The sequence below is a fragment of the Anopheles gambiae genome, chromosome 3, assembly GCF_943734735.2.
Source record: "Anopheles gambiae chromosome 3, idAnoGambNW_F1_1, whole genome shotgun sequence".
Classification (NCBI taxonomy): Eukaryota; Metazoa; Arthropoda; class Insecta; order Diptera; family Culicidae; genus Anopheles; species Anopheles gambiae.
This window is the reverse complement of record NC_064602.1, coordinates 88,737,802-88,764,180: the sequence shown is the minus strand read 5'-3', so window position 1 is coordinate 88,764,180 and position 26,379 is coordinate 88,737,802. Positions and strand designations below refer to the sequence as shown.

General features: G+C 45.6%; 2 protein-coding genes across 3 annotated transcripts in view; both read right to left on the bottom strand.

Annotated features, from left to right (window-relative positions):
- Positions 1-1,655: 1,655 nt before the first annotated feature.
- LOC1280951 (protein unzipped) overlaps positions 1,656-26,379 on the bottom strand; it is a 61,329-nt gene continuing 36,605 nt past the window's right edge. For both annotated transcript variants that reach the window (XM_061655257.1, XM_320824.5), the window contains 7 exons: positions 5,217-5,542; positions 4,914-5,153; positions 4,683-4,838; positions 4,490-4,601; positions 4,213-4,409; positions 3,985-4,137; positions 1,656-3,912 (listed from right to left, as the gene is read on the bottom strand). In XM_061655257.1, the coding sequence (XP_061511241.1) occupies positions 3,475-3,912; positions 3,985-4,137; positions 4,213-4,409; positions 4,490-4,601; positions 4,683-4,838; positions 4,914-5,153; positions 5,217-5,465 (1,545 nt within the window). In that variant the 5' untranslated portion in view covers positions 5,466-5,542 and the 3' untranslated portion in view covers positions 1,656-3,474. The remainder of the gene's footprint in view (positions 3,913-3,984; positions 4,138-4,212; positions 4,410-4,489; positions 4,602-4,682; positions 4,839-4,913; positions 5,154-5,216; positions 5,543-26,379) is intronic.
- On the bottom strand, positions 25,167-25,991 carry LOC1280952 (AH receptor-interacting protein). Its single transcript, XM_320825.4, has one exon. The coding sequence runs from the start codon at positions 25,989-25,991 to the stop codon at positions 25,167-25,169; it is 825 nt and encodes a 274-aa protein (XP_320825.4).

The window sequence follows — 26,379 nt, the reverse complement described above, 5'->3', positions numbered from 1 at the left end:
ATTCGCAATACGTGCGCGTACGTAGGAGTTTTGTATGGGAGGTTTTCGAGGATTTTGGGTAAATTGTCTATTCTTTGTTTGTTTCTTTTTTGTTCATTTGTATTTTTCTTTCTATCGTTTCACGTTCTTTTTCGTTTTGTGCCTCGTGTTTAAGTGTTATTTGTTAATTATGTTTATTCTTTTCGGTTATCGCTTTTATTATCTCTTTAATTCCCCCGGGTTTCCTCCATATTACAGAGCCAATACAGTGTTACAAACACAAACCGATAATCAGAAGCGAAATTAAATGGATTTTTCTTTTATTTGCGATACTAGTCGCTAAGTGGTTGTTTTCATCTTCGGACACATGTTTTTGTCTGTCTAATTGTTCGTCACTAATCTAGCACCACATCTGAATTGCACGTTCTTTTCTTTTCTTTTTCAATCGTTTCATCTCCTTCACTGCGCCTATTCTTCATTTGACTTTTTTTCTTTTCAATTTAAACTTACTTCACTAAGGGCTATTTTTGCTGTCCCCTTCTAATTCCCCTTACCTTACCAGCTACACCAACGCTTTTACACATCGCCCGCCCTTCTTTGCGCACCACGCAAGCGATTGCAAAGCATATAACAAGCAGCATTTTTAATACAATTATCAGCAAGCAACATAGCAACCGAAGGCAACATGATTTGTTGTTCTCGTTTCTTTCTTTCTTTCTTTCTTTCTTTCTTTCTCGCTTTCTTCTCTCTGTTTGGAGTTTTCGTTCGGTTAGTGTGACACATTAAATGGAATGTTGTGAAAAAATTATAACTTAAACAGGAAACACGTTTTACCTTTCATCTTAGCTTTCTTGTCTCAATTGCAAGTTTTTTTTCCTTTTAATACTCATTCCCGGATGAAACCCTTTACTCGAAATGTGTTGGCATGATTGACAATTCGCGATTTCATGGGTTTTGCTGTTGTTCTGTTGTTTTGTTGTGTGTGTTTTTTTTCATTATTGTTTCAAGCGGCTGTAATTTTGTTATGCTGTTTTGTTCTGATTTATAATTTTATCTTCTCATTGGCAAGAATTACCTCTTTTTTATAGTTTTACATTCACAGTACATTAACACGTACACTGTTTTGTAGAAGAAGAAGTGGGGGGCAATATCGATCACACACACGCAAGGCAATTGTCAGTTGTTTTTGTTTATATTAGTAGCAAGGATTTTGTTTAATTATGTATTATACTATCATGGCAATCATGGTTCTACTGGAGGAGTATTTTATCAGTCAATTTTCTGTTGCTTTTTTCTTCTTCTGTTTCCTCCAAAGAGCGGCATCGCTGCAAAGGAAAACTGTGTTGCTGAGGGTTTTTCTGTTTTGTCAATTATTTCATCTATTTCGCTTTACTATTTGAACAATTTGTACTTTTCTGCATTTTCCAATTCCGTTGCTTGTTTGATTTTCCTGTTATTTGGGTTTTGTCGTTTCTTTATTCTCGTTCTTTTCTTTCTTTTATTGTTACCATTTACTCGCGTTTTAATAAGCAATAGTCGGACATTTAAATCGCAGAAAAGTGTGTCACTTGGTTCGTCGTAAAGTTTACTTTGTGTAGGTGTTTCATTTGTTTCTTCTACTGGTTTGAAAAGCAACACAAAACAAAATAAAAATAAAAATAAAATACCAAAAAAGGTTTTATTGTTGATGAATGAATTTGCACTTTATTAAAACACATAAAAATAATAATAAAAAAAAAAACATAAATCGTATCTTAAGTGTAGTTGTATCAGGCTAACCGCAATAAATAACCAGTTCTCTTTGCTCAAAGAGATGCATGTTGCAAAGTGCCATTTGAAAGTAGGGGAGTGGGGGGGGGTGGGGGGGGGGGGACAAAAAAGGCTGACAACGAAACAAAACCAATCCACGTTTGCACAAATCTTTGTCTTAATTGGCTTTCCTGTTTTTTACTGTAAAGTGCCCTACTATTCCGATACGGCGCAAGTGTGTGTTTGTGTGTTGTTGTGTACGTTATAGAGTGTTTAATATTATTTATGCTTTGTATACATTTAGAATTACACATTTGCCTTTCTGTCCCCTGACTGGCGGTTTGACTTACTCTTCTTCGTGTTTCGTTTTGTTTCATTTCACAACATGCGTTTTTTTCTCTTTCTTTAAAATGCAGCTTTACCTTTACCGTCCACTTTCCTAACTTATTTTATTTCATCCTTTTCTCTTCTATCTCTCTCTCTCTCTCTCTATCTCTCTCTCTTTCTCTCTCTCTCTCTCTCTCTTTCTCTTTAATTTTCCGCAAAACCATCGTAACGGAATGTTAATTGTTGCCGGCAATTGTTGTTTGCTGTTTCCATATTATTTTTGCACATTTTTGCGCGAATGCGAATGGTTCTATTTGTTTGCGCACATTTGGCGCACTGCTTAGCGCACGATAAAACGATATGAATGGGGAGGCTGCTTCGAAGGGGTTTGAACAAGAACAAACGATAATGTCGACGAAGCTGGCATATTGCTTCCCGGGTGGTTTAATTGTTCGGAAAACCCAAAGGGGAGGCAGCTGCCAGCCTATATATATTACTACAGGCGCTATATACACAGAACTCAAGCAAAACTTAATACACAATTTCATCTCGTCGGCGGTTTTCGAGTGCTGATTCGGGAAGGTTTAGGGAAAGCTCTTGGGTTTGGTAAGACAAACCAAAAGAGCAGGCATTGCGGGGTCAATGTTGCTGACAAGTTAGAAGCTTTGTTTCCGTTTAGCTTAAACCGCGAAGAAGGTGTGTCCCAGCAGCTAGAACTAGAAGCCTATATACAGAACTGAACGGAGAAGCACTTACGGGTAACGACTTACATTTTACTCACACATACAAACATACACACACATACACAATTGCATCTCATACTACCGCTTTCCTTCCTTATCACTGTATCACTCCTCTTGCTCGCTCTCTCTCTCTCCCTCTCGCTTGATCTCGTTCTCTGCTAGCCTTAATATTCCTAAGAAACAGTGCATACGAGCGTAATTTCGTCCAAAAAAGCTGGAAACAAAAATCCACGCCACGCCACGTAACAAAATGCTCCCAAATGTTTCGGCACTCTCTCTCTCTCTCTCTCCGTGTAACGTGAATGATGATGATCGTGATGCTGATAATGATAATGCGACAATCACGTGAAAGCTGGTCGCGATCCGCTCCTCTCGCACACTCGCAAGCAATAATGTCTTAAACAACTAATGGCGTCTTGGCCTTCTAGGACTTAAAATAAATTTGTTTGATAAAATAAAAACAAGTTCCCCCCCCCGCTCTAGCGAAACGATCCCATGTAACCGCTTTTTGGGGGAGTTTCCAGCCAATTCCAGCGAAAAGGTTGGGGGAAATAAGAGAAGCTCACCATACAGCGCACAGAAGAACTTGGGTATTTGGGATGGTGGGATGGTGGTGGTGAGATGAAATTGTGTCCCTGGCTTGAGATGTGGGACAACATGTTCCGCAGGGGAGGGTTTAGTTGCGACGCAACGCCAGGACAAGCGAGACCGCTCCCAACCATATGCTAAGCGTGGTCACCGCCTTCAAGCTGCCGGTGGCACCGTTCGGGCTCCGGCTCCGGCTGCGGCTGGACATGTTGTCGAGCGATCCTTCCAGCTTTTCGTTGCTCCGGCTCACGTCCAGATCGCGGCTGGTGGACGGCGCGTGCCCGATCTCGTTGCTCATACCGTCCTCGTCGATCATGGTGCCTCCCTCGACGGGCGTGCTGTTGATCGGTACCGGGCGCAAGCTGGTCGTCGCCTCGGTCGTCGAGGTGGTGGTCGTGGTCGTCGTGGTGGTCGTCGTGGTGGTCGTCGTCGTGGTGGTGGTCGTCGTCGGCACCAGCGTACCATTCTCGATCCAGTACACCGGGCTGTACTCCATCTTGACGTCCTCCATATCACGGCTCACCATCTTGAAGTGTGAAAAAGGGGAAGAAATTAGTCATTGGTGACGTCTCATCACACAGGGTGACACAACACTTACGATAGAGTTTATCTTTCTGCTGACAGGGTCGCTGTTGTCGTCGTAGTATGCCTTGAGCATGGCTGTGTACGGTGCCTCCATCTCGGTGTAGTTGCCAAACAGCGTCACGTTGATGGCCGTTCCCGGTTCCAGCATCGTGTTGACTGACTTTGTCTAAAAAAAAATACAGAAAAATTGGAGTGTTTTAGAGAATCACAAAATTCTCTAGAGTTCTTCACAAACGCTTACCTCCACATGACGAGTGGCACTCTTGATGCCCCAGGTAACGTTGGACGTCTGCTGGGAGCGGGAATCGTACACCTTGGTGAACAGACCCTGCACGACGCCCTCGTGCTTGCCCCAGTAGATCTCCTTCATGTAGTCGTACGTGATGACCGTTTCCGCCAGGCTCGTCCGATCGTCCGTGTTGGACAGGATGGTGGAACCTAAAATGCGAGGCAGTAAGTAAGGTTAGTCTTCACATCCTGCCTTAGCTGCATAGGCAACGTCCCCTCCTATCTCTTACCAAGCACGGTCGTGTTCTTCTTGATGATCGTTCGCAGCTTGTTCTGCTTGATAGAGCGCAGCTCGTACTTAACTGGTTCGATTTCGACCAAGATGTCACCGTGCTCGTGTTCCTATTGGAAAAGGATGATAATGAGCGAAATATTAAAACCAATTGCATTCCATTTCAGGCAAAACAAACCATTCATCCTTACCGTGCTCGTGGTGGAACCGGGCAGCGGTGCATTAATGCGTCCGGTCAGCTTCACGTTCGGGTCGAAATTGCCCACCACATAGCCGTCGTGTCCGGCGTGATGATGGTGTCCCTCGCCCTGTCTCGCACGCGTACGGGCAACGTAGTAGTCGGAGAACTGCAACGAGAAAAAACGACACAATTCAGCACCGCGCTGTGCGGGTTGCCTACTGTTAGGCGCGTTAGCGCTTACCTTGCCCATTCCGGCGCTAACGGCACCGCCGAAGATACCGGCATGATATCGACTCCACGGTTGCCACTTTAGCTTGCCTCCTCCGCCCATGTTGATCAGGACCTCGAACGCATGGTGCCGCTCGACCTCGGACAGCTGAGCCGCCACGATGCAGACCGTCACCGTGTCCTCCGTCACGGTGTGGCCGGCGGTGAAGATGCCTTCGATTTCCACCCGGCACACATAGCTCAACGGATGAAGCTGTATAGTATGGTATTAATTAGTAGCTGGATTGGACGCGTTTTTTGTTGTTTCCAAACTTACCTGCTCACTTTCAGACGTCTCCCGTGAGTGTGGCTCGGGCTCGAACGTTCGCACCGCGAACTGGAGATGCGTTTCGGCCTCGCTGAACTTCTCCCAGGACAGCGTGCTGGAGGTGACGGCTTGCGTGTTGGTACCGATGACCAGCGCCTTGAACACGCTGCTGGTGGACGCTTCCGTGTGGGCAGGGAGCAGAGCTAGCAGGCAGGACAGTACCACGGTGCTGCTGATGGTCCACCGTACGTTTGCCATTGTGAGAAGAGGGCTTATAGGCTGAATGGATGTTCGAACGTTGGTAATTCGCTGCTCGTGTACTTCTAGCTGATGTTCTGAAATTGAGAGCAGAAAAGAGGAGGCTTACGGTTAGTCTACATTGAACAAATCTCCTAGGTCCATTAGGGGGACAATGAATGCCATACATAATCGTGTTAAAAACTCTTCCAAAATCAATATGGTTTTAGTGCATGATTGGTCGAATTACGACCGAAATAATTGAGTTCCACAACACTCAGAACTCCACTCCCAAAAAACAACCAAATCCACCAGAGCATACACACCACCGTCGGTCATTACTGGAATTGGTGGTGTATCGGTACCAAATTGCAAATTGCATCGATGTGCCCCCAGTTGCAGAACTGCACACGGACTAAAGGGGGCCTAAGGGTTGGGTTTTATTTGGACCAGGAACTCAACGGGGGTTGTCCTATTTCGGTGTCAATTTACATCACGCTGGCTTCCCCATTGCTCTCTCTTTATATCGCTCCGTGTGATGTGTGCGCATTTTGTCGGTCAGGGTTATCGGAGATCCGGTTGTTTTGATGAGTTTGTGTCTATGTTCCGTTCCCTCCCACCCGGGGAGCTGCAGTTGATAAATGTATCGAAACAAAGGGGGGGGGGGGGGGCAATAACTGGAGTGGAGGAGTACACTGCTAACTAACGGACACTCATGCCGCCCCAACAAAAACAGCATTGATGGAATCCCCGTCGTGTGCTGGCGGAACGGTTGTTTTTTTTACGACCTTACTTGTCAATGAGCGCGCTCCTTGCCAAATACGTCCTCCGTGCACGTAGACATTTGGGCGCCATCGGGATGGCAGAAAATAAAAACAAGCGCGTTCGGGACATTAAGTGTCGCATGACGAGACGATGATGTTGACGCGACAATGATCTTGATGATATTCGATATCGATCGAGCGTCCCGGGGCAAGATTTTATGATGTCGATGCTGCCCGGCTGGTCGATAGTGTCTCGAGAGGAGGATACATTTTAGTGCTTTGTTTATTTTCCAACGTCAGCCGGTTGGTCGGCTTTGTTCGGTGCCAATAGTAGAAGAATAGCTACATTTGCTGATGGCTGAACTCCAAAAAAGTGGTCCTTTATTTAGCGGATATCAGATACTTCCAAGCGCTTTGGTCGCTTGTGTTACATCCGTGCCATCAGAAAAGGCCCCTCCCAAGTGGTATAACATTACGCTGTCAGTCAACTGTCCACGGGTCTCTTTTCAACGCGACACAGGAAAGTTAGCCCAATAAAGCAATCAAAGTGCGGCTAGGCTGGACTGGGGAAAAAGCCTTCGCATGAGCTTCATCGATTTGTTTCTGATCTGATGGGTCGAGCGCGCGCAGTTCGGCAACGTCACACGGACAAACAATGGCGATGCTTTTAATAGCTAATTTTCATTTCCTTTTCCATCAAAACACGTGTTGTAAAGTTAGGCAAATAGAAGAAAGCCCTTTCTTCGAATTGCTTTCCCTTGTAAACTGCATCTAATCGTGGAACTATTGGACAAAGTGTCTAAACCACACACCGGTAATTGCTTCTCGTAAAGAAGTTAAATTGATCCTTCCCTCTTCTTACCCTCTCCTGAACATATTTACCCGGACTGAATGCGACAAAACACAGCTGAATTAGGGTGATGTGATTTTTAATGATGCTATGAGAAACAAACTCTGTTGTTGGATAGAACGGGAACAAAACCTGGCAGCAAAACAGTGACATTTAATGATGCTGTCAGCGCCTTGCTTTGCTATACGATCACGCGGTGAGTGATGGTAGTGCAGTATAGAGAGAGAGAGACACGAGAAAAAGACGGTGGTGTCTGGTGAGATGGCTCATGTTAGCCCGGAAAGGCGGTGACATCGGACACAGCGAGCTTGAAATTGGAGTGGAAATTGGATGAGGAAATGGTATTTTACGTCGGTGTAATACTGTAACTGTAAGGTACTTCTACTTTTAGGGCTTTGGGCTTTGGAAAAGAGCGGACTAAACTGTTTCATAGAGTCACGAATTTGCCCATCCTGAATATAAAATGCGGTTACGGAAAGTGTTTAGTTAAGACGAACTTCTGGGTAATTAAGCCAACAAAACGTTTGCCCGTAACATAACTTCCTATTCGCTCTGTCAACTACCGTCACCATCAATCGGTCTAATTGGCAAACCTCGCTGCTTTTATTGACTTTATTCGATTGTTTGGCTCCAAACTGTCCACACCTCAAGAATGCTGAACTGCCTCATCCCGAGGAAATTAGAATCGGAACACAACGAGACCACCCATCAACTTTCTCCCCACTCAAAACCATCACGTTCATCCGTTGGAAAAGTTCCGTCTTGGCGGCACCGCTAGTCTGCCCGCAATCTGTGGGTGGGATATTCGATCAAAGTTTCGGGCGACAGGCCCACAGGCGACAGTGTTCTTCCCGATGGGGGAAGAAGAAAGTTTCACCGTGGCGACGACCACGGCGACGGCCCAACTGCGACACAGTGGAGTCGCTTTCAGGGCTTTCTTTCTTTCTGACCTTACTGTGTGGTCTCCTCTGTCGTACAGGAAGCGAAGGGAGAATCCACCCACAAGCGGGGGAACTGGAAGGTAACACACTGTTCCGGCAAAGGCAACATTTTTGCGCAATAAAATGCGGCAGGCGACCAGTTGGGATCGATTGCGAAACCATTTCGCCAGGCTAATCATGCGACGAAGTTTTCCATTTTGCCAGCTGGGACCTTCGGGCCATAGCAATAGGTTGTAACATAATGGATTGGTGAGTGTGTGTGTGTGTATTTACAGGGGATTGAGGGTGAAAAATATTGATGACGCAAATCAATGGCACAGGAGGGAAGCACAAGGTCAGTGTCAGTGCGGTTTTGCGATGTCCGTGAACGTTAACCACGGTATTGCATCATGCCCAAAACAGCTCGAAAGCGACTGAAAATGATCTGATTAATGGCAACCGTTCAAGAAGACACCAAATTCTTGCTTCGTTTGCAAACGGTGGTTTGCGTTTCTGTGCACTATTTGACGGCAAAACACTAACCAATCATCGTCATGCACGTCATGCCGGCCGACATGCAAAAATATAATAAAGTAAAATTGACATATCTCTAGAGGATTGGCCATGGAGGTGGATCAACCATCGTTTGCTAGGAGCGGTTGGGTAAGAGCCAAACGTTTGGCAATACATTCCGTAACCGCTTGTGCTGCGAGCCTAGTACTGCACGCGACCGTTGAACCGTTGCAATTCCATGTCGTTATGTGGAGGACGACCCGGCAAGGTTAGATGATGATGATAGTTTGAATGAAAGCAATTTAATAACGGAATTATTTAGTTCGGCTTTAAATGTCGCTTGTGAGAGAAATCAGAACAAATTCATTGATATCTATATCTCTTAAAACCTTCTTCTAGTTCAATAGGAACTGGATAAGAGCTATGTCTCGGCAAATGAAAATGTTATTTAGGTTCTCTATGCTCTTTCTTATCCAGCTGATACTGGATTTAGGTTTGGTGAGAATTTGAAACCTCTAAAATGTACACATTGCAAAAAAATCCGTCAATTGAAATTGGTGCCGTGACCAGGATTCAAATCTCATTTCGCGCTGATTCTGTCGCAATAATTTGCCTTTATTCGCAACAAGCGAAGCCATAGTAATACTTCACACGACTCTATGCATCCCATCAGCTGATGATCATCGAATGGAACCATATTTACGTCATCTGATTAATTAAACCGCTCCAAACGAAAGCTTACCCACCCATCATCATTATGCCGCGTCCATCACACACCACCATCATCACTAAAGCGAACGCCAGCAGTTAGCGACCAAACAGAGTAATTAAAATTATTGCCCCGTGCAGCAAACACACAGAGACACGGACGCCTTTTGATGGTGAATAGGCGCAATTTTATGCTGTACCTTTTTTGTTGTTAATTTCACCACCCACCAAACCCACCCGCCGCTTGCACTTGGCCTTCAAAACGCCAACGGCGGCGGAGATGCATTTCCCAGCAGCCAGTGGCAGCACCGTGTGCTTCTGCCCGTCATGGCCCGTCCGCTTGATGAATGGCGAACGGATATGCAAATTGAGAGTGTCATGCGTTAAAGTGAGATTTTACCGTGCGGAACACGGCGAACTTGCATCACAGAAACAACACACAACCCATGCCGGCCATCTCCCGGGCCCGTAGCGATCGGACGTCGGGTGGGTTGGTTGCATAACGAGATGACGGCCACTGTGGCCATTTTCTCCTGTCTGATTCTGTTCTGTTTTGCATTGTGTCGTATACAGCGGCGTCATCTTAAATTACGCGGGCATCCATTTCCCATTTAAAACAACAAATGGTGGCGAAATGGAAACCTTGTGTTTTTTGTATTGTTTTTGCAAAAACGAATCAATTCACAGGCTTTCGGACGCTTTGTGTGGTGTAAAAGTACACATCGAATGAAAGGGGGAGTAGTGATTCGCTCATTTGGTAATTACGATTATGCTTTAAAGCTGGCCGTAAAAATCGTGTTTTCCCGTCAACGGTTAAAGTGATCACGGTACCGCGTGTGACATCCTGCTGTTGATGGACGATGGGTGGTAATTATGGTGGAACGCACTCATAAATTATCGCCAATTGTAGAGAGAGAGAGTGAGTGGATGGTTTTTGGATCGCCTCTTTTGGGGCTGCGGTCACAAGAAAGTGTGAACAAATGAAGGTGAGAGGAAAGAACACATGCCACCAATACTAATGACCAAAAGTGTGGCGTTAGTGCAAATAAGCAATGTGAACAATTAGTCTGTTAAAAAGGCAATTTATTTATTAGCAAAACAAATTGAAAGAGGGAAGCAAATGAATGGATTGATTAATATTCTTCTCACAAGAAAAAAGAACAGGGAAGATATAAGAAGAGGGAAAGAGGGAATTGGAATTTATAATCCAAAAAGGGTGTACGTGCTGAACTGAAGTGTGTGTAGGATGGTGTGCGTTTTTTTCAACATAAATCACTATCTATGCTCTATAATAGAGTTCGCTTCTTGCATAAAGATCAGATCCTGGACAGTGTATCGATGGGGGTTGATTTATGGGCGTGCAGCATACATCATGTCGACGAAAACACACACACACTTTCGGGGAGCTATTGTATGCATACGTCGGAGAGGGGTTTTTGTTTTAAATTAGATCATTAAAAACGTGTTTAAAGGCGTACATTGATTTACATAGAATTAATCCGTGTTTTGAAAGCGATCTCCGTCGATTGTTGGTTGTTGTGTCACTTTGGATGGCTTGCGCTGGAAAGGAATGCAATTGGGAATGGGATGGGAATTGGGATGGAATGATGTTTTGTTTATTGTTTACTAATGTTTTAAGAGACCTTTTGAAATAGATGGTGAAACCCCTTTGAAAGATTTCATTTTTATATTAATTAATTAGATAAAACATTCTGTTGGATCATCTGATAGAATCGAGTAGTTCGAACGGGAGCGGAACAAATCGGTTCAATTTTGAACTTATTAACGCTGCCATCACTAGCGTTTTAGATTTAAAATAGATGACGATAAGGCTTTTTCTTCGTCTTCTTCTCTGGCAAATCGTTGTTACAAGATTGGTTATTATTGGTTGCTTAGAAAACAGAAAGAAACGCACAAGACTTTATCCGAAATTCTCCCACGAGTTAACACATACTCTCTGCCACAAAGTGCATAAATTGCAATCTCATCGATGCATGGCTTACAGGCTTACAAAACAATGTCCCCCCCCTGCCAAACCATAACCATTTCACGCGAAGCCATGAATCTGTCACCATCCCCATCAGAACGGACATGCAACGTGCAGCTTATGTGAGATGATAATGCTTGCTTGCACCGTGATTCGTACGTGATTATTTGCCCATTTACCACCACCGCGGCGCTCACACAATATTCAACAGTGCGTTTTGCTGTGCTAAGACGAAGCGCGTGAGTAATATGCGCGGCCACTGCAAACTGCCAATTTCGTGGCACATAAATCACGGGCAGAGCCAGTAGTGTGTGAGCCAACCAAACAGGCGCGACACGGCGAAAGACGTGACGAAAAGCAGCTTCATTCGAAACGCACAATCAACGGGCCAGTGTGCGACTAATGAATAATAAGCACAAATCCCCTCTTCCTGGGGGAGCAAAAATCGGTAGTTTTTTTTGAAGATGCAAATTCAAGTACACGTTTCTTTTTTTTCTGGAGGTGGAAAGGGCCGAAATAACCCAGAAGCTGAAGGAGTTTTTTTTCCTTTTTCATTCCCGCTTGGTTTTTTTCTCTCTCTTTGAGCAGCATAAATTTACCGCCCATTATTGTGTGGTTGAGTGTAATATAGGATGGAAACAATCAGCCGTCAAGTTAGTTAGTGCTTATGAGGACGCTTGATAAAAGGAAGGTAACACAACCCACCACACAATGCTTTCCTCCCGAATTCATTGAACGAACGTTTAACGAACCGTCTAATTATGAGTGGTTTTGTTTTTCAATTATGAAGGGAGAGTTTTTTCTGCTCGTGCCGTGATTGACGTACAATGAATACGCAAGTAACTACCACAAGAATACAAAGAGACAGGGGAGGGTGATTTGTTGCAAAATTTAACAAATAATATTCCGTACAAAATCCAACGGCGCAATTCATGAAAGGGAATTTTGATATTTCCATAAGAAAAGGAACAAGTGTGAAGAGGAATCTAATTTGAAAGGCCTGCAAGACAGTATTGGAAATAAAAATGAATAATTTATATGTTTAGAAGATGTCTTTTCAATCTGTTGAAAGCCATATTGAATTTTTACCATCTTTTTGCATCCAAATGGAGCGTAAGGTTTAAGGTTTTAATTCTACGAAAATTTAGTAAAACGCCTAAAATTATGCAATTTTTGGTAATACAGTGAAATCTGTTGAAACATAAAAAATAAACAAAAATGTTAATACGGAAAATGTAAAAATCATACAATTCCTTCGTTTCTCATTATTCAAACAAAATTCAAAGTTATTTCAAACTACTTCCCTATCTACTGTTTCGTACCTTCCAAGTGCTTGCACTCAAACACTTTCCTCTTGACGAAGTGTTTTATATTTATTGTTTGTCCAAACGTGTCGACGGTAAGCCGGAAACACCGGATTCTGCTGAAGTGCAGCAAAGCGGCCACATCACCATGCCGGTTTCCGGTCGCACTTCTTGGCGCTTATCGACGAAAACAGCCAACTGGTGTGGTTGAAAATAATTTGCCGCCGGTTGGGCTCAAAACACAAGATTAAATCAAAATTTAAATAAGAATGCAAACGCTCGGCCCAACCGCGCCAACCGACGACGAAGCAGAGCGTGAAGCCTCACCGTAACCCGCAAAGAGCATCATTGCGGAGCAGAATCACAGCGTCCCTGGCGCGCAAACGTTCCCCTTTGCAACAGCACGCCGTGTGCGGTACTGGAACGCAAAAATCGCAAACCGACCGGACCGGAACACAAACACACCTTGCGCTGCACGGAAGCACGCGGAACCGAGCACCAAGTGTGGCATCAGGTGACGAAAAGTGGACCATAAGCGTAGGACAAAACGGCCATAGAATCTTTGTTCCTCGGTAGGAAAGTGCAGTAGCGAAGCCATGGTACGGCTTACCCCCTTTTTACCTACCGGAATGACGCAAATATAAGATAAGCACGAACCGCCCCGCTCTGCCGACGCTTTGTGTAAAAAGCCTCCAACTCGTACAAGCTTGCAAATCCGGTGGAAGGATGCACTTGAGTCGCTTTTGTTTGTGTGCCGGTCATAATAATGCAACGGCTGCTGTGTTGTGTTTTTATTCTAAGAATAAGCACACACAAACAACAGCACACTGTGATGCGGCAGAGCGAATGTGAATCCCGTTCCACACCACACCCGGGTGCGACGAAGCGAGAGAGTGCAGTTAATTGCAAACTGCAATGGAAAGGAATAAATCGTCCACAGACAGTGATAGTGACTAGCAGAACGAGAGGATGATTTATCACCCGTTTTTAGACGAGTCGGTTAGTCGGTTTTAATGAGTAATTTTATTGATGGAAATTTATGGAGGAATTATTGCCAAACGGGAGAAAATAGTCGTTGGAGGTGTGTACTTAAGAAGAAGCAGCAAAATGAAGGAATAGTGCCAATGAACTCACAAAATGATGCATATATTGAGTTTTTAATTATTAAAATAAGAAGCAATGCAAAAGCCAACATAAATGTAGAAAAATAAGTATTTTCTGATACACTTATTTACTTTTTTTCTATTAATGAGCTTTCAAAATAGCTTTTAACACGAAAAACTGAGCTGAAGAGCTAAATAAAGAACAACTTGACTGCAATTTGCATACCTTTAGGCTGTTAAAAGATTAGTAACTTAAACACAAATTTAATCATTATTAATTGTCTTCAGATGACTAGGTTTTTTATTTGCTGATGTGTTTTGTTCCATTTATTAGCAATATAAGTACTTTTTTCAGCAAATATGAATAATAAAAAAATGTTAAACATCTTTCGACGCATCAAAAAGCATGGCAAAACCACTCCTTAAATTCGCTGATTTGCACAGTTAAATTCTTAAATTCCACTGCATTTCGTGTTTTCAACCCCAAAATTGAAGCAACAATATGTGTGTGTGAAATATAATTTATTACGCATACAGTAATTAGAGATAAATCTTCATTCAATCCTTCCTTGTACGGATTCTTTTCGCCCAAAAAATGCAATCGAATAAAACCCTTCCCAACGCGCTCAAAAAACACAGCAAGAAGCCCGCTTTAGGGCACACCATTTTGCTGTAACCTTTCTGCAATGGAATTTACACGCTATCATAAATCATAAACTTTGCAATCTCACCTCTCCCGAGTAAACCAACTCCAAAACCCAAGGTAAAAGAGGAAAAAAACAACAAAAGTGCGTCCCATTTTTGTTGCAATCCACCGAAAGGATATTTGAATTGCATGTGCATCAAGGGCTCTGTGTGTTCTGTGTGCAGTCTTACGCGGTTCCATCCTCGTGGAGGGGAACTGCACGTTTGTTGACACAATTCGTTGGAATGTGTCGCTCTTTTTCCCATCTCCATCTGCCCGGTGTTGGTGTGTCGGGTTGGGTTGTTTGTCCGGTGGTGCGGTGCGCAAGAGAATACTTGGTTTGCTTGCACGCTCCACACGTTCTGCTCCGAGTGCTGGGACAGACCCGCCACATAAAGATAGCAGCAGACGCCGCTGTCGCCGCCCGGTTGTAGTGTGGCAATATGTTTCAACTTCGCTGCATTCTTACCATAAAAAAAAGAAACGCAAGCAGAAAGGAAGCAAACACTGCACATGGGTTTACATAATAAAGTTTATGTTGACAAATAGTCAAACCGCTCGAGATAAGTTCTTCTCCGCGTGTCTCGCGAGCTGTTAACGAGCGGTATCTTCGTTGCGCCAGGATGGAGCACGGTCTTGATGGAAATGTTTCAAAATCACACAATAAACACAGCCACCCCGATAAGGCGAAAAATTATGCTCGAGGCAGTTAAAGTACAGTTTAAAGTACTTTACCGAAGATAAACCACCCTCTCTTTGGGTCGGTTGGAGCCTCTTGAACTTATGCAACGGCGATGCAAAGAAAGGGAATCGAAAATATCAAACATCAATTGCAACACACTTCCGCCCAATGCAAACCGTACTCTCCAAGCGGCTTCTCCGGGAAAGAAGCAAACGAAATCACTACACAGCAGCTCCATTGTGCCGAGTACAAGTCCATTGTCGTTGGGACGTGGTTTTTCCGCGCTGTGGTCGTCGTGCGCTCGTGCACTGTAAAACGATCTTCAGCCACACACACAAAAAACAGGGCGTCGGGAAAGGAATCAATGAATCACTCCGGCAAGTGACACACAAAATAAGTATGCTTCCATCAAACTGTCGTTCCGGGGTTGTTGTGTGTTCGATGGCGGTTGGTTGGGGGTTGGGTAAGGTAACGGAAAACGATAAACTCAAAAGCAGTCCCAATGAAAGCTCATTTTTCAACCCCGTCTGCCGCCGGGCGCACACGACAGACAGGACCACTTCCGGACCGAGCAATGGAAAAACACGGACAGGCGGAAGGGCGGCGTTTTGTGCGCGGAAAGGTCTTTAAGGATTTATATTGTATAGCCACGTCGTTTTTGTGTGTGTGTGTCTGTGTTTGGGTGAATTATCAGCGATATTACAGCGAGATTTTGAATGGAAGAAACGTGAACGATAAATGGTTGGCGCTGCTTGGTGTGGGAGATTTTTTCCTGGGAGACAGCTAAAGTGAGACATTATTTCCGGGGGAAATGTAAATTACAAAGAAAGTAGCAGAAAGTGCACAATGAGGAATGATTTTTATAGGATCAAGACAATAGTTATGATGGCTTTTGAATGGGAAAGAATGGTTTTACAAGCGTATTTAATGAGTTTACATAAGAATAATCGTTTCATAGTTCATTTTAATGCACATCAGAACAATGCTTTTATGATTTCTTAGATAATCTTGCATGATGATTTCTTTTATCAGTTTTTGTAATAATATTTATAAAGTTTATCAAATAAAAAACCTCTGAGTAATTATCTTAAAAGTTCTTTTCCTCCAGCACCATTTCATTTCAGTGAGAAATTGCGTTATTCAGGTGTAAGTAGGAAAGAATTTAAAACAAAAACTCATCTGAACCGAAGTTGCAGCAAGAAATTCTTTCAATTCCATTAGTTAAAAAGTTTTCGCCCGCAAAGTCAACCAGTGATGAATAGGTCGTAGAACAAGGGTTTTCTCTTCTGACTTCGTTTTTCAAGTTGTTCATTCTAGTCGCTGTCATCTCCTTGGCACGAAAATAGCCAGCCAAAAGACCTGACGAAACGATGGAAAAAGGTCCTAATTGAAAGTTAAAGGATTTTAAAGTTGTAACAGGACCACCAACAGCTGGACGGACGGGACTACGTCTAGCGAGAAGTCGGCATGTCCTTTAATCGGAAGTTTACCACCGACGAAGGTGTCAAATATTTGAACACTGAAAGAGAGCGACACCGTACCATGGAGAAGGATGATTGTCTAGGGGGTGGGGGGGCTGGTAGTGTTCCGGAATCAACTTTACTTTCAATGGATGCGGATGGTGAACAAACGAAGATGGCACGTCCCATAAAGGAGCTGATGATGATCGCCGGTCGCCGAAGAAAAGAAAAGGGAAAGTTCATTAAGCAAATGTAACGCCTTCCAAGGGTGACTGAAAGCAGAATGTGAAGGTATTCTTTTGTAGGAATATCGTTTCAGAAAACGTGATGCTGATCACCGATAGAATAGGAGCCTAACACGAATCACAAAAAAAGTAAGAATGAAAGAAAGGATAAAGAATCATAGCCTAGTGTTCCTATATCGGCTTGGTTTAAGCGATTCGACGTGTTGTCAACGTGGCAACATGATCGAGCCGACAGCAGCTGACATCATCTCCAAATCCAATGCCACCGCGTTAGGCTGAAGGCTCTTTGTTGGAACAACCCGCCAGAGGTATGGGTGCAAGCTGGTGTGCTCCATCCATGGCGCCATCAATCTCGTATGCAGAGACGAAACTTACGTCACTTGGAAGCTGCACAGAATTCAATTTCAATTCAGGGACGCCGCTTCTTTATTAAATTTACTTCGCCCGAACGTCAGCGAACGTGTCCTTGACATGCGACATACCTTCCGCCGTCTGAAATAGAACGCATATGTGTGGAAGAGTGTGCGAGCGGTGTGGCCATGGGTGGTACACGACATCCTTTCTCAACAACAACAACTGGTTTAAAAATCGGCAAATAAGAATACACCAACTGTGCTTGTATCTTCTTAAAGAGAGGGGTAATTTGCATAAATAATTCAATACCGGCTTGGATGTATAGCAAGCGAGCTTGGAACCTGTTCGGAGGCTACAATCAGGCTGCTGATAAACTGACACCGAGAGGCGACAGCGTTGGAATCATAAACAGTGTCACATTTATGGATAAACACACAAATTAAGGCATTTAGGACACATGATGCGGTTTTGGCGAATTAAGGCGAAGAATTTCTGCAGCACCTTGCCGTGCTGGAGGACACAAGGCTTGTTTCTTCAGGAACTAAAACCATGTGTTAGGGTCAATGTCTGCTCACCCTCCTCTCCCCCCCTCACATCAATGTAAGGAACAAGACTGTGGTCATAAAATCTAGACTCTGATCATAATCATAATGTGTGTTTCGCGCTCATAAACGTTAATCAAGATATACCACCGGATATGTCCGGAACAGGGGGGGATGATGCAGACACTGCTCCTTCCAATCGTGAACTCCTACGCACGGTTGAAAGCCCCAAAAAATGAACGCTTCAATGAATTTAAGTACTTACTGCTCCGAGGTAGCGCACACTTTAATCCACCGCGTGTGTGTCGAGTTTTGGAAGAAGCGATTAAGATTCGTTGCACGTTGTTCAGCTGCAGAAGTGCACAGTATCACACACCCTCCTCAAAAAAGCCGCCAGCTTACCGGTGCTGTTAGCGTGCTCGGTTGCAACCAAACCAGTGCCATAAAAAGAGGACATAAACGAAATTATTTCAGATCAGTAAAAACAGAAGCGGCGCACCAATCGAGTCCCCGTTGAGGGGGAAGGGGACCAGTAACAACGGCGTGCTGGTAGAGCTGCCCGCATATGTCGATCGGGGGACATTTGTGGACCGGTTTTTTGCTGTTCGCCTGTTGGCAACGGACGAGATGAAGTCAATCCCAAATTTCAATCCAATAACGTGCACAACACGCGTTTTGAGAGGGAAGTAGGGGGGAAAGGACGCAAAAAACGACAACCAGGTATAGGCCTGTCGTTCTTGCGTCACATTCCGGGTGCGTATTTTGGTCGGCATCGGTTGGGCTTTTTGCATGTCTGGAGTTCGAGCTCGTTTGAAGCACTCCAGCAACAACAACAAAAAACTCCGATTCAGCGCGAGAAAAAAGGGGAACTCAGCTCCGTCCGATTGCGGATGACAGTTTTGCATATTTGCTGGTACCATGTTGTCTACGGCATGCCGGTTTTGCCGGTATACCCATCCCCGGGCACATTCTTCCACCTTGAATGCTTCACTGCCTCTGGTGGGGGTTTGTCTCTTTCATTTCGTAATTTTCATCTCCATCTACGACAACTTTTCGAAAGCTGCCCTCCTCGCCCGGGTATAGCTCATATGTCACCACAGACGGTTTCGTTTGCTCTCCCTTTTTACGACACCCAACGGGCCTTCCCACTATCGTCTTAATTAATAAGCACCATAACTAAGCACTCACTGGTTGGTATCACTGCTCCAAGTACCAGTCACCGGGCCGAAAGGGTAGCGTTCTTTTCGAAACGTTCCAATTGACATTTTCCCCAGCCTGTCCATGACAACTCCACCGAGATGGAGATGCAAGTGTAGACGCCCTCTTGTAACTTGGTTGGGCGGGGGCTTTGTGCTCAAACTGTGTTTGGACGCAAAGACTGTTTGGACATGATGCTGCCCTTTCGACAAGCGTGTCCATTTCCAACCTCTGCCGGGGTACGATTACTCGTTAAGCTACCGGTTAATTCCGGATCATGTGTCGTGGTGCGCGCTCTTCTTGAGCATCGAGAACCCAACGGTACGGTACGGTGTGCAATAGGAAGGCCCGGGGTACGTTGCCGTGCATAATTTGTCGCTTCACATGCCACAGCACTTGCCACCCGTGTGACCTAATGTTCGGCATTGAATAACCCGCGGGAAACAACAAATGAGCGTTGTGGTTAGGGACGCGTGTTACTCATGACGTACGCAGCAGCAACACAAAGCCGCCATACACTGGGGCTTTGGTGTGTTTTAAAGGGGTTTACAGAAAGAGATAGAAATAAATAGCTGACAACGCTATGTCCCGAACATCTTTAGTTGGAGCCATAATTTATGTCATATTGTGACGCTCATTAAACATTCAACAGTGTGGTATTTTTTTTCTTCTATTCCTCTTCACTACTCACCGGTCCTTTGTAGCTCTTGATTTTACATTTTTGTGAATGGGTAGTGTGCAAATGAAGGTTGCGAAATAGGATAGAAAGCAGCCGAAGTGGATGGTTTACCATTTCTGCATAGTTGGCGCAGTACAATACACAGCAAGGTTGTTCAATAACTATTCACTCGTAGTACCCGACCGTAGTAGGCGTCGGCAGGATGGCATCATCAGCACCGAGCAGCGTCATAGCTTCTACCGATTCGTATCCAACAAATTTCCGTTCTTTCACTGCCGTTGGCGAAGATGACGAAATACCTGGAACCGAATCGGAACACTCATTTGCCGACGAATCGGAAAACAACATTCGGTCACGTCAGACGGTGCTTCCGAAATTGAAATGGGATAAAGAGCAGTTTGACGTTCGTCGCCCTTACGAAAGGAAAAACTACGAACGCCCATACCGAGATCTTCCCGGGCATTTGGCCGACTTCGAGGGACTTAACGTACCGGCACGCAAATGTACCGTGCCGAGCGCCTTCGCCCGACGAACGCCGATTGAGGAAGTCTTTCACAAGCGCAACATAAAAAGCGTTTGCCCGCCGGAACGGTCGCGAACACTTGAACATTGCGTCGAGGATGTGATTGTGGCGGATAATGTAAGTTCGACTGCTGCCAGCGTTGCCGAGCAAGTGGACGACGTTGAGCAAGTGGCCGAGGGGCGGATTGTTTCGAAGGAGTGCTGCAAAACGTTCTTCCGGGCGCGGAGAGCACTGCTGAGAAGTGAATTGTTTCAAGAGTACTTCAACCGTGAACCCGCACCAGAAAGGGCGCAAGAGTCGGATGAGAGTGAGGACGAGCTGGATGACCTACCGGATGAGTTGGAGCAGCTGGACGGCAGTGTTGATCGTGAGATACCCGAAACTGCTGTTCCACGCCGTGTACGGTCAACGTCCATTGGGTCGTACCAACCGCCAGCGATAACGCACAAAGACGACAAAGTTTGTGTCATTGAAGCGCAGGAACAGTTTTTGGAAAGAATGCGTGTCCGCTATCTGGAAAAGTGTTACCGTGTAAAGCAACAGCTTGAGGAGGTTGAGCGGGAACGCCACAAACCTCCAGAACCGTTCGATGCGGATAAGTACGAGGCAGAATATCCGAAGCCCGATATCCGGAACGAAGCGAAAGCTCATTTCCGTGAGACGCTCAGGCAGCGGGTGGAAGAACTGAACCGACTTCAGCAGCGCACCGTTCGTAAGTATCCTACATCGGTGAAACAGTTTGCCGCTTACAAAGCCCACATCATGGAGGATAGAAGAAGGCTACGGGATGAAGCGTTGCTGGTGGAGGATTACTTCCGCAATGCAAACACCCCGAAGGAACTTCCGGAGGCAAAGCTTGAGGTCATGCGCTACCGGTTGGCAGAGTTCGGAACGCATCCAAGCGATTCGGAGGATGAGGAAGACCGGGCAGCGAGTGAACAGAAACCACAAAACGAACCTTTGGTTTATCACACCTGCCTGACGCGGGAGGAATGGGGACACTGGATCGCACAGAGTACGAAGATCGAAAAGCTGAAGCTGCCGAAAGTCTGCGTACCACGGATACCGGTGCTGGTGCAGAAATGTGTCGAAAGTCCGATTCATGCCCACATCCAGGGACGACCACTGGACGGCACGATGCAAACCAAGGAGCAGTCTGATAGGCAGAAGCTAACCGAACAGGAACGTCTTGCTTCTCAACCACAAAAGATTATCCATTCCTTGGAACCTACGGCAGTCTCGCGCAAATCTAAGCCTGCGATGCGTGACCTCTTGTTTGACCCGATGGTTCCACCCGAACCGATGGACTACGTGCCGTACAATGCAACGCTCCAACCTTATTCGGACATTGCCGAGGAACGGTTTCGCAGCGTCAAAGGGCGGCGCAAGGTTAAGCGGCAGCTTCGTAAAAGCCGGATGCGCTGGATTGAGGAGTTGGTCGATGAGATCTGCCGCCGGAAACGCTGTTAGGTCGGGCGGGGGAGGAGAAGGAGAGTTCGTAAATTTCTCTTTCCCAAATGCTTTTAAGATCTCGGTCGCAAGAAAACAATCGACTAGAAGAGGGAAGTTGTCTGTGCTTGACGTCGTGAAGATCGGCGCCATTTATGGAATGAAGGAGTGACCAAGCGAAAGTCAGCAGGATTTATCAGGACAGTTTGATTTCGGCTGTCGATGTTTCGGACGGGTGAGTTTTGATGAATTTGTTGGAGTTGGTTGGAGCAGAGCCGCACGGACAGACAACGAGAAGCTGCGTTATTGAATGCGTCATAAATCTCGGCGTGGAAGAGAAATGAGCGCTGTAGATAAAATCCCTTGTTGAACAAATTGATATGCTAATGACGTGTTCCTCCGTTGCCTATTGAAGGGTTCGCTCGATCGATACCGTCCATACATAAACGTCCCGTTGGAATGGTGCAGAAAAGGGTGGGGGAGAGAAAAAATGATTTGTGGTCCATATTTTTGTGTTTTTCGATTATGATGAATCGAACGATTTTTTTGGTGTTCGTTGTTGCTCTGTTAGGCAGTATTCTTCATCTCTGATTGTGTGTGTGGGTCAGTTGGAAGATCCTGCTAGGTCGGGGTAACGATGTCATATTAATATTCTCCCGACGCGTTGCCGTTTTATGGAGGGACGTGGCACATCAAAACCCAGGTTCGACCAGAAGGGCAATAGAAGCATATACATAATTTCTGGTTAATCCGACAGACGCACGTGTGTTGTGAGATGCTGCTCGTTGTTGCTGTACCAACAGCCATCCCCTTTGCCGCGTACTTTGATCTCTATCGAACGAAGCATCCCCCTTTTGTCGGCATGAAGAGCAGTTGGTCCATCAATTAGGTAGCTATATTTATTGTCCACAAATTAGGTGGCAACACACATATGTTGGCCGCCGGCAGGGGCAGTAAACCCATTTCGTTATGGTGTCCTCTCACAACCCTAACAGCTGGCGGGCGGGTACCAGGACATGCTTCATTATGAAATCTAATGCAATAAAATTCGGTACCAAAAGCGTGCGCAAAGCGAGCGGGAAGCTCATCATTTTCGCACCCCCGTGGTGTGTTAACCTTCCCGTTTTCTTTTCGTTTTTTTCCTCCATTCCGTTTCCACTGCGGGGTTTGACGAAATCTGCTGGACAAAGGTCAGGTCTACCCGCGCGCGGTGGTTATTTAACTCACTCGCAACGCGCCCAATTTAGTTCTAACTTGTCTAATTGAATTAGTTGGTCCCGAGGGACCGGAACTGTCCCAAAAATCCCGGTACCACCAACCGCTCGTTTTCCAATCCGATGGTATACACAACCTCGTGAATGCGGGGTTGAATAAATCAAACGAAACATTACTAATGCGGCGTCCTTGGCTTCGTACATTTTCGGACGGAAGTTCCGGTCCGTACGCACAAACACACACACACACACACACACACACACCGGGCGGTCCTGCAGCGATCCGAACCCTACCAGCGCGCGTGTGTACGATATGAATCGGGTTCCAAACGAGGCACCGTTAATCCACCGGTGTGTGCAAGAAAGAATGTGTACGCGTGCCACTCGACTGACGCGCCGGCGGTACGGTCAGTTGCACACAGCCCGTTCTGGAATCCTCGGACGCTGCCAGGAACTATTTAATTTTCTCCATTTACCCTGCGGCGGCTACGGGCGTTTTGCTTCAGAGTTGGGTAAAATAATGGTACGGCAGCGGCCGCTGTGTGTGGATGGACGGAGGACGCAATTAAGAGCTTCGACCCTCGAGGCCACCGGTCGGGGCACGTTATGCCGCTTCGTTCGTTGGGAAGGAATCAAATTTCATATCAGAAGAAGGAGGGTTTTATTTTTCGATTTTTTCGTAAAATGTCGGACACAATCGGTGCGAGTGGGAGAAGGTTAATGTTAATGCCGTCGTGCCGGACACGGTATAGGAGGGTTTTGTAATGGGTTAGAGATGGTTCAAGTTTCCACACGCGGGCCACGGAGGGGAAATGTAATCCGCCGTTTGAACTATGGATAGTGTGAAATGTAAACAGAACAGAAATGAGCTAGCCTTTTTCGTGCTTTGTCCACCACATCGACTAGCGGCATTGCTGCGGCAGTAGTATTACATTGTTTGAACATGTAATTGAAATTTGAAAATTAATTTTTACTACCCTGCTCGGACCCGTGCGTGCGTTTGCTGCAGTGTAAGCGTCGTCTCCCCCGGTAAGTACAAAAGCAAACACACAACAGTTCGCAGCAACTCTAAATGCATCCTGCGCTATGGGCTGAATGACGGTGGTTATATGCATAATGGCACACCCTCTCAACCGCCTCTTTATGACCACCAGCTGCCGTAATCGGAGAAAAGGGCTCCTCCGGTGATTCGTGCTCTCCGTGTTCGGGTGATTTAGGGCGTTTTAAGGCGTCATTCTCGGCAAAGGAGAAAGCAAATAGAAATGTTGTAGCAAATGCAGCCTCCGGCACGATTTTGAATGCGTTTCTGGAAGCAACACTTGGTCATATTTCATCTGCAATCTGCCCGATTGTTGCCCAGCATTGTCTGAGTGGTTTCTTGAGTGGTGGCCGCTTCCCGGGAGATGTTCTAAGGTTACACACATCAAGTGTCGATTGACGACAGAGTTTGGTTGAAATGTTCTCAGCTCGGGCAAGCACATTACAAAGGCTGTTGGTGTCCAGTTTCCCGTTCCGTAACGGTGGAGTTGGAATTTTGATTGGTCAGTAAATGGGTACGGTAGGATGAATTTGGAGCTTGAAGCTGTGAGCGTGAGATTATTATGCTGAATCGTGCCCTTACAGTAATTCCATCAATCAATTAAATCGCCCATGCTTCAAAGGCAGTCGCGATTGATAAGTCTATTAATAATCAAGCGAGCAGGAAATCTCATTCAACCCGTGTGGTTTTAATGCTCTCTTTCGGGGAAAGGATTTTCCACCCACCCCGAATCAAAAAAAAACTCCCTCCACTCTCGCGGGCGGCTTAAACTATGGAAATAACATGGTTGTTCAGCAAGGCTGGACAAGCAATCCTATGACCACACGACCACCGCCAATCCAATGTCTGTCTGGTCGTGACCGAGGGCCGTAAATCTTTTACCAGCGCCTGGTTTCCATGGTTCATAATTTCCACGGTTGACATTTCAAGTGGAGCTGTGTACGACCCTACCCCCAAATCCAGAAATCCAGTCCCGGACAGACAGGCGTTGAATTTTTCACTGTGTTTTGACGTGAAAATGAATACTTCCCGGTATGATTTTGGAATAAGGGGATTTTGAAACACTCCAGCAGTAAGGGTTAATTGTGTTTTGGACCGTTCTCTGATGTTTTCGTCATGTTGTGGCCATCTCAATGACATCCACTGCTGTGGACATAATGGTACTGAGTGTACTGATCATTTTATACATTCCTTTGTTTTAAAATGTCTATGTTTGGCTCTAGGGGAAGGGTGAAATACATTGCTCATAATCGTGATAATTGCCATTATTTATTTATATCCCTAACCCTTGGCAACTAATACCTTATGATAAGTGTAGCATTGTTAGAATCGTTAAAAAGGCACACAATCTAGAGAAATCAGGCTAGAAAAACTTACAATACTTTAACCTATCCTCAACATCCTTAAGGCGTTGTTGGTCCTCCAGCTTGGCCAGCTCTTTACGCATGGCAGTGCCAAGGTTCGTGTCCAGCTCAGCCACCCGCTGGAAGTCGTTTCGGGCCTGCTAATAGTTGCAGACAGCGGCGTGTGCTTTTCCGCGTCGGAACAGGCCCTTAACGCACTGTGGATCGTACTTGAGTACCTCCGTACAATGCTCGATAACGGAGTAGTAATCCTGCTCTAGCAGTTTGCATTGTGAGAAGTTCAACAGCAACGGCGCCTTCATCTGGGCCAGCTCGATCCATTCCGGTTCGTTGGGCTTCTCCTTGAGCATCAGCTGTTCGATGATACCGATTGCGTACGAGTAAGCATCCCGTGCCGCGGTCAGATTGTTTGCCCGATATGCGACATTCCCTTGTTCACGCAATCGACCAACAAGTGTTCGCTTTTCGTCATCACTCAGCTGCCACGCTTCCTTTCCGTACTCGTCTGGGGTTTCAATCGATAGGATCTCGATCGTGAACTCGAGATCCTGCGGGTGAATGAACAGCTCATCCAGATCCCGATAGCCGGTGCCCTCGTTCTGAAAGGTAAGTCCACAACAATGCTTTCTCTTCCCTCCCTTCGGTTGCTTCTGTGCGTCTCGGATCGTTTTCGACACGAACGGGTACTGCTCGACAAGTGATTTGTCACAGCGAAATCGAGCCACCTCGTGTACGCCCATCTGCTGCACGATCGATTCCCACACCTCGAGCTTAAACTGCTTCCCAAGCACCAGCTCCATCGGTTTCTGGTGCGTACGGCTTTCGTCGATCAATGTTCGCTCGGCGTCACACTTTCTCGTCTCATAGTGAAACGTTACCTTCGTACCGACCCGGAAAGGAATGAATTTGGTGCCCACATGCACAACGTTTTTCACAATTTGCGCATCGCGCAGGGTGTAGTCCATTCTTTCTTCGAGCCTGTACAGGGGAGGGACCATCATCATCATCATTACATTAGGGGATTGGCACAATCAAGCATTCTGTGGAGCTGCTCCAACCCAAACGGGTCGTTAGCTATTGGAGCATTCAAGAATGAAATGATTCCTAAGCATCTCCACCTCCTTGCTGCTTTATTAATGGTCCGTGTTAAGAGGAATTTCCCTGGCACATCAGCGAGAAATCGGATTAGTTTCCTGACTTCTCTGCTTGTAAGAGACGAACGTTTGCAGAGGAAACACTAATAGATGCTGTGGTTTGTCCGCCATCTGTTGGAATGTAATAAATCGGAACCTAAATCTCAGCTTTGACGGGGTGTCCCTTTACAACATATGCCAACTAAAAACATATTTCCCC

Bases quoted from the DNA above. Each gene is read 5' to 3' on its own strand.
- LOC1280952 (XM_320825.4), bottom strand. From the start codon at position 25,991: ATGGACTACACCCTGCGCGATGCGCAAATTGTGAAAAACGTTGTGCAT.